Here is a 16,698-nt window from a genome sequence, read left to right on the forward strand (position 1 = left end):
TCCTGTTTTGCAGGCGAATGTTGACCACCATACCCACAATGGAAAACAATTCAATAAAAGAATTTCAGTCCATAAAATTTCTATTGTCTGAAGTTTGTCCATTCATAGAACACGAAGACAGTTGAGTGCTAGTAGCAAAAATATATCTTCCATAGGAAAAACAATATCCTACATTTAGAGAAAACATTAACAAAAAATAACAATATTTTGCATTTTTATTTAACTGCTTGATCTCTATTGCATAACGAGTCAAATAGTATTATAAGTTTCCGGAACGTTTTTCCAAAAAAGTCATTTTATGAAATATGAAAAATCTGTATGTACAATAATATTTTAGACCAGGCCTGCCTGATTTAGCTAAATGGTCCAAACATATATAAACATCGAAGGCGAAGTAAGAAATGCTTGCCAACAAATTTCAGACTGCTAAACGGAATTTGCTAGAATAGGTGACGGGTTGCCACGCATAATTTTATGTGTGAATGTGAGGTGAACTCTCCGTCTTATGTTGAGCCGTCACCCAATCTGACACCTCTGACTTGATCATTGGACTGAGCGATGGTTTTGTGGCGGTCGCGCTGAGTTGCGACATCAAGGGTTCTGCCTTGGTAAGCGCATACGGAGTGTCAGTGAGATCAGGAGGATTTAATACATTGGAATGTCTTTGGTGCCGAACCAGGTCTATCGGATGCATATTGTCACTGGACATTTCTCGCTTCGGAAAGTAAGCGTGTGGGGGACTGATAGGTGGTATATAGTCAACCGATGGGATTCGGTTATCGTCGTCCATCATTTCACCTTCTACCGCTTCCATCGCCTCAACTTCATCAAGCTCTTCAGTTTCTTCATCGGTCGATCGAGACTTTCTCGGTACTCCAGGTTTTGCACCTCGCTGGCCTCGTTTTATCTCATGGGGTGGTCTCATGAACCTGCATGAATACAACAACGTTATTAACTCTGTTTCCGCTTGAATCATAATGACAAAAACTCAAAAAGTTGCGCAAGGTGAGATAATAAGCGCATAATTTGCCTTCGCCTGGATTAGGTAGCATCTCATTAATATTCTAATTCTTACAGCGATGGTGGTGACGTAGAGTGACAGTTGATTAAAGATGGACAACAAGAAATATAAGGATAACAGACGTAATATTTGCAGAAACCTGCCACACCTGGCATTATTTAAGATAGCTAGGTAATATATGATGGGTGCTAAGTACTAGCAAAAAAATTCATTACACAGATCGGTTAGGATAATAATCGCAAGCGGGTCACAAGTTTCATGTAAATTTTATGAATATTCATTCATCCCATCTTAAGATGACAAATTTGGAGTCTTGACTTTAGGAAATGACCAAATTGATGACATGCGCAATACTGTTAGAAGCACATATTCAACTAAAACTGGTTAGAGGTTTAGATAGAGCAACGATCTACACAAAAAAATGAACAATTAGAAAAAAGGGGCTGTTGATTTAGGACTTGATAAGAGTAAATAACTCCTTGCGCTGCATATCAGAGTGATAAATGGGTTGCTGGCGAATCTGTAGGAGGAGATTAATTTTAATTTAATTTTCAGCCTCCTAAAGTTAGAGAACAAAAACGGCATAATTTTATATAGATATTTTAAAATAAATAACAAACATTTTATTAAAATTTAAAAAGCAACAATAATCAACTAGATAGAATTAGTGTCGAAATAATTCGCAAATGCCTTTAATGTAGGTAGGTATAACTTTTTATTGGCATTAATGAAAATCAAAAAAATGATGTCTTTCATTACATGCCAAAATAAAAAATGAGAAAACAGAAATCAGGGATTGTTAGAATTGTTTAGTGAATTGAACAAAAGGGTTTTAACACGAGAGGCCGTTACTTAGTACTTCCCATCGACTGGCTGACTACTCATCTACTCATTTTCACGTAACACGAGTTTGGTTGCCATAAAACAACCTCATCTGATCCACTGACAACAAACATTTTTTCCATGTTTCTGGCTGATTCAGCATTTAAAAATGCGAAGCCTAAACTCAAAAGCCGATGATCAATGTTGTTAAGGATTTGCGCCTCATTTAGCAGCAAATTAATGTGAAGCAGAAGAAGGAAGTAAAATATTATAGCATACCTGTAAGTCAGCCGCCTTCCTGGTACCTTCTCTATTATATCCATTCTGTAATAATATCGCAGCGCCCGACTCAGCTTCTCATATGTCATGTTGTTTCGATTCTTCTGTATTCCCCATAACTTAGAAAGCTGCGCTGGGTTCACTAAAAATTTAGCCATCGATGTCTTTCAATCATATAGTCTCAAAAGGAAAAACAGCTTAGCAAATGAACTTTGAAGTATGATTCCAGCCCAATATGTTTTTTTGCAACGGTATCATGAATTTTAAACACAGCACCTCAGTGTATCAAAAGACACAATATTAATAATCAAACTCATATAGATGGCTATGGATATAGGTAGAAGGAGCATACAATGACAGATATATTGAAAATAAATTAGGAAGAGACCGGAAGGACATTGTAAATCAGCAACAACAACTCACTAACCACATGGGGATTATCTAAATTCTATGACCATAGCATCTCTAAAGGGAGATTACAATGGCCTGCAATCGTATTCTACATAAACTCTCAGATAGTTATAATCTCTTCTGAAGAGAAAAGTACGGAGTGCTCACCAATTCTGAATGTGTAGTCGGAAGCATTCTCCCATTTAATGTATTCTGTGTAACTCGCATCTTTTAACAGCTTGCTAATAAATTCCCATAAAAGCCGACAATCTGAAACAAAAATATATACCATATGGATGCCCCACCATCGATGGCTTACATGTAGATCAAACAGTAGTTTTGGAACAGCTGAATTCGTATAAGCTCACCATTCTTTGCTCTCGGTGATGAGGGTAGCATCTCCATAGTGTCTGTTTTTCTAATTGGAAAACTGTGGTTGGTTCTGATCACTGACTCTGGTACAGGAAGAGAAGGCATGCTGGAACCTGGAGGTAAACTCTTTGTTTCACTCTCTCCAGCCAGCAGATGTGAGGAGAACATTGTGTCTAAAATGAGATACATTCGCATATATATCTCATACCCATATACAGTGAAACATGGATAACTCGCCCTCGGATATAGCGAACACATGGTTAACTCGAATGGATTTGCTTGGTCCGTTCCCACGCAATGATAAATGGCTCTATATAACTCGAACTCAACACTGTTAATTCGAACTGTTTTTTGCCCAACGGCTACCAAAACGGTTGCTATCGCTTTAGAAAATCACTTTATTCTAAGCCATAGAGGTAAACCTCAACTTTTCGTAATTCATAAGCGTCGTTATTACCACCATCGGCAAAATATTTTTGTCAACGACTTTTCTAAAGGTTTGGTGAAATTTGATTTATACCAAACACCCGCTTAGCGATCGCCCTTCGGAAGCGAAGTAAAGTGAGGTAATCTTTGCATAAACTTCAAGAAAAATCGGCAAAATTGATCGTGGGTAAAACGCTCAAAAAAAAAGATGTCTTTTCTTTTGAGCATTTCAACAACGATCAAGTTTTGCCAATGTCAATCTAAAAAACATCCTGGCAATAACATCACCTCAAACAACGAACCAATCCCAAGTAATAGAAAAATCTCTATACTTTTTAATAAAAACGTTTTAAACTTTACATTAGAAGTATTTAATTTGAAACAAGCCATTTGTGCTTTTGCTTTATATTATAGTTTGTATATGTACTGATGTCTTTTCTTTTGAGCATTTCAACAATGATCAAGTTTTGTCAATGTCAATCTAAAAAACGTCCTGGCAATAACATCACCTCAAACAACGAACCAATCTCAAGTGATAGAAAAATCTCTATACTTTTTGATAAAAACGTTTTAAACTTTACATTAGAAGCATTTAATTTGAAACAAGCCATTTGTGCTTTTGATTTATATTATAGATTGTATATGTACATGTATCTACTAATAAATAAGTAAATACATGGACTTGTGACAGTGCTCTGATAACTTGAACGCTCTGATAATTCGAACACTTTTGCTCGGTCCCTTGAGGTTTGAGTTATCCGAGTTTCACTGTATATAAATCTCAATGTTTGTCTTTTTGTTAAACACTGTGTTCAGTTATAGCAATTAAAAACTAGTAATGAAAAACCTGCATGGCACTGGATTTGATCTCGAGATTTCCGATCAAGAAGCAGCGAACTTAACCATTAAGCCACATCGCATACCATGAATTCATTAGGCGATACTCCCGGATAAGCGATACTGGCCCAAAACGTGGGTATCGTTTTAGTGAAGATTTTAGGAAAGATCTAACCTTCCAGGTAAGTTAATCAGATTCATTAGTTAATTATTCTATTATCCATCAAAGCCGGGCATTCAGCTAGTATATGTATATGGCAAACCAGCCAGATATTGCAGTGGTGGACAAGAAGAGCAATAAGGCTATTATAAAAGATATAGCAGTACCCAATGACTACAAAATAGCCTGCAAAGAAAAGGACAAACTGGAGAAATATCTTCCAATCAGAGAGGAGATTAAAAAGTGCTGGCATGCAAGAGCAACTGTGATTCCGCTAGTCAGTGAAGTATTGGGTGTAACACCCGAACATCAAATGTGCTTAGCCAAATACCAGCAGCAATCAACACAAGTGAGTTGCAGAAAAGCCGCTATTAAGAACAGCTAAGATTTTGAGGCGAGTGCTCAAACTCCAAGGCCTCTGTTAGGAGACTCGAGCTTGGGTAACCATTACTACCCACTTGAGCTAAATGGGTGAGGAGACAATTCTCTATATATAAAATTATATACATATTATATACATGTATATATAGTAATAATAATGAACGCTGCCAGCATTTTCCAGCATACATGTATGATAAGATGGAATATCAATGTGACTGATTGAAAGAAACTTTTCTTACCAGAGGTATGATGGGTATATTTACTCTCTCGGGGAGACTGCGAATGACTCCTGCTGACATGTTTGGAAGTATTTTCCGAGACAGCAGGGGTGACCGACACATCATGGGACTGTCCGGGTGAACCAGTTGATGGTGGGGTCATAGGGAGATTCGCTCTGGGCAAGGTACCTAAAAGCAAAGATGCCACTATTTACCAGATCAGTAAGTGTAGGTAAAAAATTAAGATACATGATACAATTATATACATGATACAATTATGATGCCGGAAATGTCAACGTGATACTTGATAAAGCAAAAAACTGTAAGAGAGACCTTTGAAGGGGTTTGACAAAGGAAAAGTATATAAATATTGTAAGAATGTCTATAAAGCAGACTACTTCAGTTCTATTCAGAATAAAATGGTTTTTAATCATTTGGCTTGCCGACATACAGTAGTAGCGCAAGTCCATTACAAATTCAGAGTGCTGCCATTGCTAGTTAGACCAATGCATTATTAGTGCACTATTAGCGCATTAGCTTATATGCATTATTAGTGCATTATTAGTGCATTAGCTTAGATGCATTATTAGTGCACTATTTTCCTATTCGATATTTATATAGAATTTTTTAAAAGATAGCCTAACATTAGTCAAGAAACAAAATCTTACCACCGATACAACTGTCGGTTTTCAAGGGATGCAAATCTAAATTAAGTTTTGGGACAAATCAAGATGTAAGAGTTGTCACAGCTTTGTTTTAGAATTCTTGTGTCACACTCTCTTAAAAAATCAAAGTGCTTGCACCGTCTAGACGCTACGCAAGAACATCCTTTCATCACAAACACAAGGCCAACAAAACACTATGTTCAAGCCCCTTTGATTCAAGTGTAATGAAACTCAAATTGCTAGTCATCTATGCGCAGTAAAAACATCATCTCAAACAACTTGCTCCCATGAATCACATTGCAAAATTTTGGATACCAGACTTATTCAATTAATGAGTATGCACTTAGAAAATGGCCGTAGGACAGATCTTGTGACATCACATACTCATGACATCACATACTTGTCATTTCATTTGGGCTAATAATTTTTTCATCCAACTAGTTTAATGATGCCGGTGTAAGCAGATTTTTGATGAAGCAAAAGCTTGCTTCATAAATCCGAGATGAAGAGTTTCTCAAATAGCAGACTCAGGTATTTGATAGCTGTTTAGTTTGTAAACAAAATTTACAAACTAAATAATCATTCAGTACGTTCGATAAAACATCCATTAGAAATGTCTACCCTGTTTACTAATTTTACTGTTGGGCTCGCATTAAGAGAATCAAACATAATGTAACTTTATTCACTTATGCACTTTATTAACAAAACTTATTTGAAGACAATGTTTAAACGTCTAGCAACACTGAAATGACGTAGAAACATATAAAACCAAAGTAAATATACGCTTGATAACTGGGTGAAGACTCAATGGAAACCACTTTGAAGAATCTTTGATATTGCATGGCAGAATTATTAATCAAAAATTGGAGAGTAATTCACAGCAATACTGTATGCATTTAAAGGACAGAAAGGCCATCGCCACAAGGTTAGAGAATCGCAGCAGCGACACTACTACATAGAATGCTTATACTATGCCATTTAGGTTTTCAAAAAAGGTTCAGAATTCCAGGTGTGTGTGTTTTATTTCATCAATTAGTAGAAATATAACATTAGGCAAAATGAAAATATGGTTATAATATTGATTGAGTTATACAAAATAAATGAAAGCTTAGTTCCTACTTATTAAGGCATTGAGACTTATTAGGACTTATTGAGGCCCACATGCGCAGTAGCACAGCAGCTAGTCGAGGCGCTGGGCCCAACAGGTAAAATACGCAATAAAATAACAGTATTGTTGATGAACATTACTGTCATTTTGCCATCACTACTGATGAATAGAGCATGTCTCAATAATATTTGACTGATGTTAACTTCTTAATTGATAATCGGTGTGAAAAATCTTGTTCTTTATGCCTGATGAACAACCTTTATTCTTATTGCCTATATTATCGCTCATTTTTAGTTTTAATAGTTCATTTAAGATAAGTCTAGCCATAGTTCTAGTAAAACTATTCATAATCAGTACCGAGAGAGTCTCAGAAATAGCTGGAGTAAAGCATGCTTTTGGTCTTTATTCTATTTGTACTATTACAGAGAAAAAAACTCTGAAAACCATCTTGCTACAAAGCCTCAATTCGGATAATTAGATGATTTTGAGCGTTTGACCTACATTTTCCTAGCGTTTGGCCTATTTTGAATGAACCCTGGCCTATGTTGGTAGAACCCTATGAAGGCCAAGAAAACCCAGCCAGTCAGTGGTATCCTTAAAATACAAAAAGGCAACAACAGAAATGAATTTCTGTCTGGGTGAATAACGATAAGCTAGCAGTATGACCTGAAGTCTGTAATGAAATGTGTAGAGAGAAGAAGCGACCATGACATAAATGAGTATAAGCTGGGCTATTGCCCTCCGCGGAAGCATTTAAGACGCGACAACATTGTCAAGGTATATGACCTACTTGAGGACACGTCACCATCCTGGCGGAGACAGTTTAGGTATGGGAATTATAAATGAGGAAGTGGTGAGTGTTTCGTCACGAAGATCTGTCACCATGGTACCAAATGTTCGTCATAAGCACTTGAGACTGACCCAGTTTTATCGCTTCGCTTTAAAAAAGCTGGAAGTTTTGAAACTGCATTTATACTAAAGGTGTATTGGGTAATAACAAAGAGAAAACTACCGTTTATAGAACAAAAACAACCTGTCCTTGCTTTTTTCTCAACGCGTTCTGGTGATGACGTGTATATTATAAATGGGAAGGGCTATGACAAGCTCTTCAAAGATTGTGGAAGTAGAAGAGGTAAGAAGGCGCGTTTACACAGGATGCAATAATGGAGTGACAATAGCGGGAACACTATCATGCCACTTCCCTTGCGGAGATCAGATGCCAGTTTGTGCCAAATGTGTCTGCAAAGGGCAATGATGAACGGCAAGTGATGAAGTTGAGCATAATATAAAGAGCTGATAAGAATGCTGATAAACGCATGAAACGCAAGGAAAGAATTTGTGAACTAGGAAACATACGGCAACTCATGGAACTCGTGATAGCAATTATCAATGCATCGGAGGGGGAAGTTTTCAACTTGAGGAAAAGATTAGTTGGGTCTTTGTTAGTTAGAGATAAAAGACTAACAAGATTTCGGAATGACACAGACAATGAGGCCAGTGCTTAACTAGTTTGATGATATCCAATGTGAATTGCTGACCAACACCGCAATACAGTTATTGAACATAAATGGAAAGCACAAGTGTAATAACTTCAGAAACAAATCATTCGTTATTGGGTAACAAAGCGAACTTGTTACAGCAATTTTGCTGAAGTCGTTGAGACCATACACATCACTGTTTTATTGAAAGTGTCTGCATAAATACACTTTTTGCAACAGCTCCCAGTTACCTGCGCTCATAACCAGTTAACATGGACGCTCGGAACATGCTTGATGTTTACAGCGCTCACCTCTTGCAACATCACTGTTTATGGTTGTACTAACCAGGATGTAGCTTGCAGATTGCAATTATAGGAATTATCTAGGGTGTTGTGTGTGCCGCGGATGTGATTCAAGTACAATAGTTATGATAGGTCCTCAGTCTATATAATAAGGAGTGGCAGCAAAGAATGACAAACAGCGTTTGACAAAGATACTGTAACTAAAACCAACATTTTTTGCCTTTGTCTGGCTTTTGACTATTATCATTTGCCATATTTATCAAGATGTAGATTTTGGCCTTGCTAGTTCTTTTGAGAATCCATCAACATGGCACCACTGCACCACTGCTGATAGTTTTTCACACAATGCTTTTTACGAAATTAATATTTTTTAATAATAGTTGTGTTAGTTGTATATTTATTCAAGAGAAAGGAGATATCGCAACGTCTTTGTTTTCAGCAACTTTCCAAGAAACAAAAAGAGCGCTTGTGGCAAACAGAATACGCCAATGAGAAACGAACGAGTGATACAAAAGCCTTCTAAACAAACACTAACATGGCCCTAGCAATGATGCTATCGAAAGCATATGCTAAACATACTGGTATCCGTATCGACGAAAAACTATGACATGAAATCCACCCTCGAACTTTGCTAAGTTAATCAAATGTTAACATGCCGCATCTAAGTGATCGTTTAAATAGCCTGTGATCCTGAGACAGTTGAATATTTAGGTTTGATGTGATTGTAGATGTTAGGCTCGAAATTGACTAAAACTGTTAATGCTCCAGAGTAAAGCAGCTAACCAAGTTGTTACAGCGCTGTAATGGAAGAGCGAAATACTTGTAGCGGAGACAGAATGTCTGTTTGAGAATCAATACATTGAGAATTTGTCAGAGCAGGTAGTAGCTATTGATCGGGGCTAAGTCCTATACTTCCGCAAGACAGCTCTACACCTGAGAAACTACTCATAGTCACTGCGCTAGAATTGTTAAAGAACGTTTTGTAAATGCAGCTGGTTTGGGTTGACCACATTTCTCAAATGGGTTGGCTGACTAAAGGCTGGTTCATACTATATCGCAGTATGTCGGGGTTGATGCCACAATACTTCAGTGATCAGTAGTAACAATGTTTACACCATCACAAACCCATCCGCGTTTACATCAGCGAAATAGCTACAGCATAACGTTCTCCTACAATGCGGTCTCGGAAACGATGAAATACGAGTCGCGCAGGAGCTGCACTAAAAGAAAATATGGATCGAGCGATCTGCGACGACCAAACTCATCGCCGAAGCGGTACCCATTTCGCAAGCTGTCGTGGCTGCTCGGTGAACTATCAGGAAAGTTTGACAGCTACAAACTTTCCCAAAGTATCCGGCGTTGTCTCGCCGATGCCTTCAGTTTACGGTTCACATAATCGACGAATAATTGCTAGTAGGACCACACCGACATATGGCAATATAGTGTGAACCAGGCTTAATGGAATAGCTGATGTTCTGAGAAGGAAGTAATAGGATGCTGTAGCTATTTATCTCTACCTACGTGATTGCGCAACCCCATTTAGACACTATTTTATATGGGTTAGGAGATTCCTTTCTCCTTATTCAGCTCTGCTTCCTTACCGATAAACGACTAAGGTAGTTTGCTAGAGCGGAGACGCCATTAGCACCCGTGTCACTTGGCCTCTGCATGAGCACCTTCTGTCCCGGCACATATGTGTGATGTGATGCCATAAGCTAGGCACTGATGCCATCCATTTACAAGGATGGAGTTTATCAGCAAGGATGTGCCATGGCCCCGTTGCAATGGAACTACACTGGGATAATTAATCAGCACGGATGCTGTGTCTTGTTGTTGCCTTAGCAAAGCGCTAGATTCCAGTTGGAATCACATCCTGTTCACAGTCTACACTCAGTGTGAATTTCCATATATTATTAAATTAATTATCAAAAGGAGCTAAGCTATGAGCTAGTGATCGTGTTTCACCGCCTTGTCCTTGTTCCACTGTGATGCTAATTGCGGATATTGCTAATCGTGTACTAGTGAATCACCCAGCAATGGCTTTTGTCAATACCCTTATGAGATGTTTGTGTACCTATATCGGTGGCAAACAACATATTTCTGCATTATTAAATGGTAAGTCGGTGACACTCGTTTAACCTCAGCCATTCCCAACTGCGGCAACAAAAAAACTCACACTTCAATAACTCCGGAAATTCAAGCCCTCAAACAAAAGGAGTGCATTGAAAGCAAACAATTATGAGGCAGTAGTTGAAGAATGTAACTCGATGGAAGTATTGGCCAATCGGCCTATCTCAGCCACATTTCCTTTCTAGCGAGTTAGCAATCCTTATAAAGGTTATTAAAATAGCTCTCCAGAGCTTGGCTAAATACAATGGGACCTTTGAGGAGGTGCGGGTCATTGTTGTTTTAGCCCAGCTACTTCCCTGCCACTTCCCAAGCTGCTTTGTGAAGGCGCTAAGCTGCAACATGACTTCCATGATCCTGACAACGAGGGTTATTAGCCGACTGCTTCAAGCACCTTTTAGCATGAACCAACTTGTTCAAACAAATACAGTTAATTTTGTATATCTTCAAACCGCAAGCCTTGAGCCTTGCACTCCCTTAATATGAGTTCTTAATACAAATACATCCGGTGACAGGGATGAAATATCAGAGTAAATAGAGGAAAATGATACGGATCAAGTTGCTATGCGTCTTCCACATATATTAGGAGACAATCAGACTGCAAAAACGCTAGTCATGTGAGGGATGATGACATCACACCACAACAATGTCAGCTTCGACTATAGGATGCCCTAGTGAGCAGAAAAAGAAACAGTCATCATGCCCTATCTACTGCATCCTGTTTGATTATCAACAGTACTGTAACGCTGCGGTGCCGGAAGAGTTACTGCCAAGCAGCATTACATTTGCATACTGAGAAGTGATTTTGAGTCATTTCCATACCCACTTAATTCGACTGAGTACAAAACTTATCAAATATATTAAATTGTGTTAAACTTAGCTTATGTGAAAAATTACCTTTGCTACATCTCAATGAGATGAGACCAGAAAGAATCAAATTTTTCTAAACATGTTTCAAAAACTTACCTGGAAAAGGGACTGCAGGAAAACCAGGAAAAAGGCTGTGTGGAAAAAATGGGTTATTTGCTGTCAACATCAGATTCAACATAATGGCTTGCTCAGCCACACCCGCTGCAGACAGTGATGGAATGGCTACAATGTCAAATATATGGATTATAGGTAACAATAAGTCTGATTTGCATGATGATTCACACGTATTTGACTAGCTCACAAAGAATATTAGTGATACAGTTGGCTCTTCGCAATCCATCAAATTATATAAGCTTGAACGAGTTATTACATTTCCTTGTTCTGGTTGATATTGTCCATCTGCATGAAGCAGCTGATCAGAATACGAATCCAACAAAAGCCAATCAAATTTTAATTCTTTTGAGCATAAACCAATCACTATCATACAAGTTTTGCATAAACCAATTATATGAAGTACGATCGCGTGGGACTAACACACAATGAGGCTTAAATTTGGCGACTACATATTGACTAAAATTGGGTTTTTTTGATAATAGGCCAGCCTATGCATGCCCTCTACACCAACAAAATGGTTTATTCCAATTTTGAAAAAACATGCAACCACAAATTCCCATCCCATAACATTACGCATACATAGAAATTTAAAAATAAGCTGTATTTCGCAAGATTTAAACTGACGATGCCAGCTGTTCCATTTATCTTTCCTCAACAGCTAGCGCTGCCCAGCAAAGTAACTTTCAATAAGGCTGACCATAAAGGATCAAAAGCTAGAAAAAACATTGGGTTGCAGCATTTCCTAGAGAAGTTAATTCCATGCAGGCATGATATAGATAAGGGCTTGCACTGCATTTAAATGTTATTGTGACTGGGTAGCCGAGGCAGGTTGCCAGGTGCTTGATTAAATTGACTATTTCCTGTGCAACCTTTCCCAGGAAATAGATAGGAGATATGGACACATCCTATCGGCTGTTTGCCCTCAATTAATAATTCATCCAACAACAAGCCGCTAATAAATTATGGACAGCAGTATTCCAAGCGCAGACATTAATGCAGAGGCAGCTTCCTTGATGCACGCGATACGCAGCATTACGGCAGCTTTTTGCATGTAGCAGTTTTTGACCTACTAAAATAATGGTATGAAAAGTCACCTATGGTGATGGACTATAAATAATTTGCTTATTATCATCACGATAAAAGCAAGAAATGGCGCCAATCTGACGGCGAACTTTGTGGTATTGCGAAACTGTAAAACAATTCTCATAATCTGTTTATGTGATGTCACAAATTGGCAAAAGTGTTAAATTTCTGCTGAAGGGAAATGGTAATGATATCCTGTAGTTGACCCAGAGAAGTAGTCACTATTCATAGTACAAGGCTAGTCAAGTTTTATAATGACTTATCCAGTTATAACATATGACCATCAGCTCTCTCAAAAATTTGAGGTGCGCTCAGTTTGGGAAATTTAATTTTAAAACGGGAAAAAAATTCACTCAAAATAAAAAAGCATAGACACAAATTAATTGGATAAAATTGACTGGATAAAAGAGTTAACATCTTGCCAACTCGTCCGACACTGTCATCAGTAAAAATTAAACCAGCGAGGTAATGCTTGGCACCTCAAGTGAGGGTCTATGAGTTTGTCTATTATGTAATCTACAGCTTACACATTATAACAAATCAGGTCATCCAGTAAGGTGGTGACCGAAATAGTAAAACAAGTGTCGCCATTTGCAATTTGAAAACTGACTAAAAATAATCGTTCTCCGTGTGAGGAGGAAGTTACTTTTTGTTTTAAATGAAAGATCATTCGTTTACTTGTATTATTTAGCCAAGCAGAGTTCTTGCCAAAACATAGGGCACTTAAATAACTTTGACAGTTGCTGTGAATCATTAGTTTATAGGAATTTGATCGCCAGCGGTGTAGATGACACTGCGTACCTTTGTCGACTTACCTGTGTTGTTTTTACTTTGCGCTTCTAAAAGCTTGTGAAAGATATTGAACAATACGTCTCCAGCAGACGGCGCTCTCTCTATGAAATCTTCCTTTTTCAGTAGTATTAAAGCTTTGCCTGTAGAAACCCAAATACTCAGCAATTGCCACAAGTTCATGTAGTGAGAAGCAAATATATTTTATTAAATTGGTGCTGCCGAGATTCATAACCGAACAAAATTAAATTTTTAGTATTATTTGTTACATCAAACTTTCGCAATATATCTATATAATATATCTAAGAAAACTGAGTATGAATGTCAAACAGTGATAATTATTATTAGTCCATGCAAATAGAGGGTGAGGAACTTGAAAACGTGTGCAACTACAATACATAAGATCACAACAGTATGCACTCTGGACTCCGCCTACAATCTCCTTCAACTGTTGTTGGCTGACTCATTTCCCCTGAGCAATGGAAAGCAAGCATATACAAACATCACAGGCAAACAATTTATGTAAAGACTGAACAAAGTGTAAAAAGTTGGTGCTGATGACAAGCTCGGAGAGGGCAGCGAAGTTTTGATAGAGAATAATCAACTAACCATGATGTCAGCATTAATCATAGGCCTACTTCTTTGCGCACTGACAGATGTGGCTGTATCTCAAAACTGCTTATTGATAACATGCCAGAAATACATGTTTACCAGCATTTATTGACTCATACAAAAAACCAGTGATTACAAAACTGACGAAAGGTTTTTCTATCATCAAATATGCATACCATTCATTGCAAATTTCTCAGCTTGAACATCCGTAAAAGAGAACTCATTAATACACCACTTCAGCCATTGTTGCACCTCCTCTCTTCCCCATTGCAACGGATGGATGCCACAAACTAAAGAACATAAACTATAAATTATAATCACACTAACAGTTACAACCACATAAAATAATTCAGTTGATAAATAAATAAACACATCCCAGTTATTTACAGCGAATATATAATCTATGGGCGAGCTTACATGAGCAACTTTGCGGCAGCATGTTAAGACAAAACTGTAAATGATCCGTGGAGCCTGAGCTAGTGCGTCCAACTTCACCAGTTTCCCTCTTCACATTTCCACCAGTCCCCATAGTTGCATTTCCAGTAACACTTGATGATACTTCAGGAGATGAACTGTTATATCCCTGTCTGTTTGCAGCACCCTCAGTCCACTGCATCATGTCGATATATAATAATTATCTAGCCACCTATACCGTCATTAGCTTGAAACAAGAGCGAAATATAGGTAAGAAAAGCACTGTTCTTTTCCTTTGTTGCCAACCACATAGCCTTACATCTTACATCCTACTCGTTTCATGGAAGAAGTGACTATGATTGGTTGTTGACAATGTCTCGCCCAATAGCAATAAGCAGGAAGCTATAGCGTTTCATGCTTGCTCAACTTATACATTCTTTCCTAGCCTTTAATGCCACAGCTGAAATACTTGAAGCTAGCGTATAAAATTATAGACCATCACAGATCGAGCTTCATGTTCACAGAAAGTGTATAAAAGACGCACAAAGATTATGCTATAGCATTGACGTAATCACAAATTTTGCAATGACCACCACAGTTGAGAAATAATGATTTATTACACTAAGCTGTTAACATGAAGTTTACTTGCCAGGACATGTGTTGGTAAAATCTGGAAGTGCTGCATGCTAATTCTGTGATATCATTCTTGAATATGGGGATCAGTGGCCATTCTTTTAACCTCAACAGACCATAAAAACAGTCACATAATTTATAGCAAATAAAGTTGCATAAACAATAGCATTATAGATAACTTTCTAAAACCACAATGCTGTCATCTGTTATGGTCCAAATGTTTAATGTAAAGCACAGGAGATAGGTGTTGTCACTAAAGCTAGGATGTTGTTACCTGGTACGAATTTAATTATTTGTCTGTCAAACAAATGCTTTTTTTCCTAATAAATCTATATAAATTTTTTGTATTGCAGTAACACAATATTTTATATTCATATAGTACTTACACAATTATTATTACATCTAAACATTGTCTAAGAAATAACAATTTTTTAAATATTTTGTATATATACAACTTTTGTTGCATATTTATTTAACATTTTCATATAGCAAGATTAATATCACAATAGCTATTTTAAATTTAGAAAAAAACTACTGCTTAAAACAATATAAAATATTTAACTGCTTAATTCATTAAAAACACATTCACAGAGATTCAGTGGTTATAACATCTAAAAACTGCATACAGAATTCCTAAAGAACCTAGTTATAAAACAATCACCCACTTCCTTTCACATTTTAGAATAAAACAATGACAGCTTATTTGTTCATATATATCTCAAGGGTCTAAATAACAACTAGAGTGAGTCCTCTTGTGCTTCCTCTACCATCAACCTGTTTTGCATCAGCCAGCAATAACATTCCAATCTATATATAAGTGAAAATGGATATTTATATACCGTGAGATTTGTAAAATAAAGGATGAGATACAACCAAGTTCTCTTACAAAAGCCTTTATGAAAATCTGAAGGGAAAATCACAGAAATTTCGCTTGAATAATGTAAAGAACATATATTTATAAACAGCCTCACTGAGGCTTTTCAAAGATCTGTATGCATGAATTGAACTCAGTATTTTCCAGTCTGAAAAATAAGTTTAAAATGTGTGTCACAAAATTTTTTTTTATAAAATTGAGTGCTGCATTGCAATTGAGCAACATCAGCAACTAATTGGTTGGCGGTAGTTTCATAAAAACAATAATACCTTCACAACAATAAAAAAACAAGGTTTCCATGGTATGAAGGAGTTGTCCACTATCGCAATAACTCTGTACAAGGAGTAAACAACTTTAAATAAGTAAAACTTGAACTTCCTTACATGCACAGTTGCATGCAAGTGTTAAACCATAACTGCCACGAACAACTTTTATCGTATTTACTAGGTAAATCAGACATGCTGATTCCGATTTTGTAATCAGAATAAAGATTAGGCCACTAACTTTCAGAGTAATAAAGGATTTTTTATAGCGTTTTAATATCGGTCTCGAAAACAACACGATCGGCATAACAAGCTCCGCCCATAAATACTTGACGTAACCTAGCTTTTTAGGAACAGAAGTTACGTAAAGATGTTTAGACCGATTTAGAATAATAGAGATGGGTGTTTTAAAATCTATTAATATCTAAATCCAGCTTTAAAAATAATATCAGTCTTTTCT

The 16,698-nt window shown here is 37.2% G+C and overlaps 1 protein-coding gene across 1 annotated transcript; it reads right to left on the reverse strand.

The window, feature by feature from the left end:
• Positions 1 to 62: 62 nt before the first annotated feature.
• On the reverse strand, positions 63 to 14,804 carry LOC137389583 (transcription factor ETV7-like). Its single transcript, XM_068075634.1, has 9 exons — positions 14,472 to 14,804; positions 14,231 to 14,344; positions 13,469 to 13,585; positions 11,553 to 11,678; positions 4,928 to 5,095; positions 2,881 to 3,057; positions 2,681 to 2,782; positions 2,123 to 2,264; positions 63 to 929 (listed from the first exon to the last, which is right to left on the reverse strand). The coding sequence occupies exons 1-9, from the start codon at positions 14,671 to 14,673 to the stop codon at positions 473 to 475; spliced, it is 1,605 nt and encodes a 534-aa protein (XP_067931735.1). The 5' UTR covers positions 14,674 to 14,804; the 3' UTR covers positions 63 to 472.
• Between the last annotated feature and the right edge of the window lie 1,894 nt (positions 14,805 to 16,698).

This window comes from Watersipora subatra, chromosome 3 (assembly GCF_963576615.1).
Source record: "Watersipora subatra chromosome 3, tzWatSuba1.1, whole genome shotgun sequence".
Taxonomy (NCBI): Eukaryota; Metazoa; Bryozoa; class Gymnolaemata; order Cheilostomatida; family Watersiporidae; genus Watersipora; species Watersipora subatra.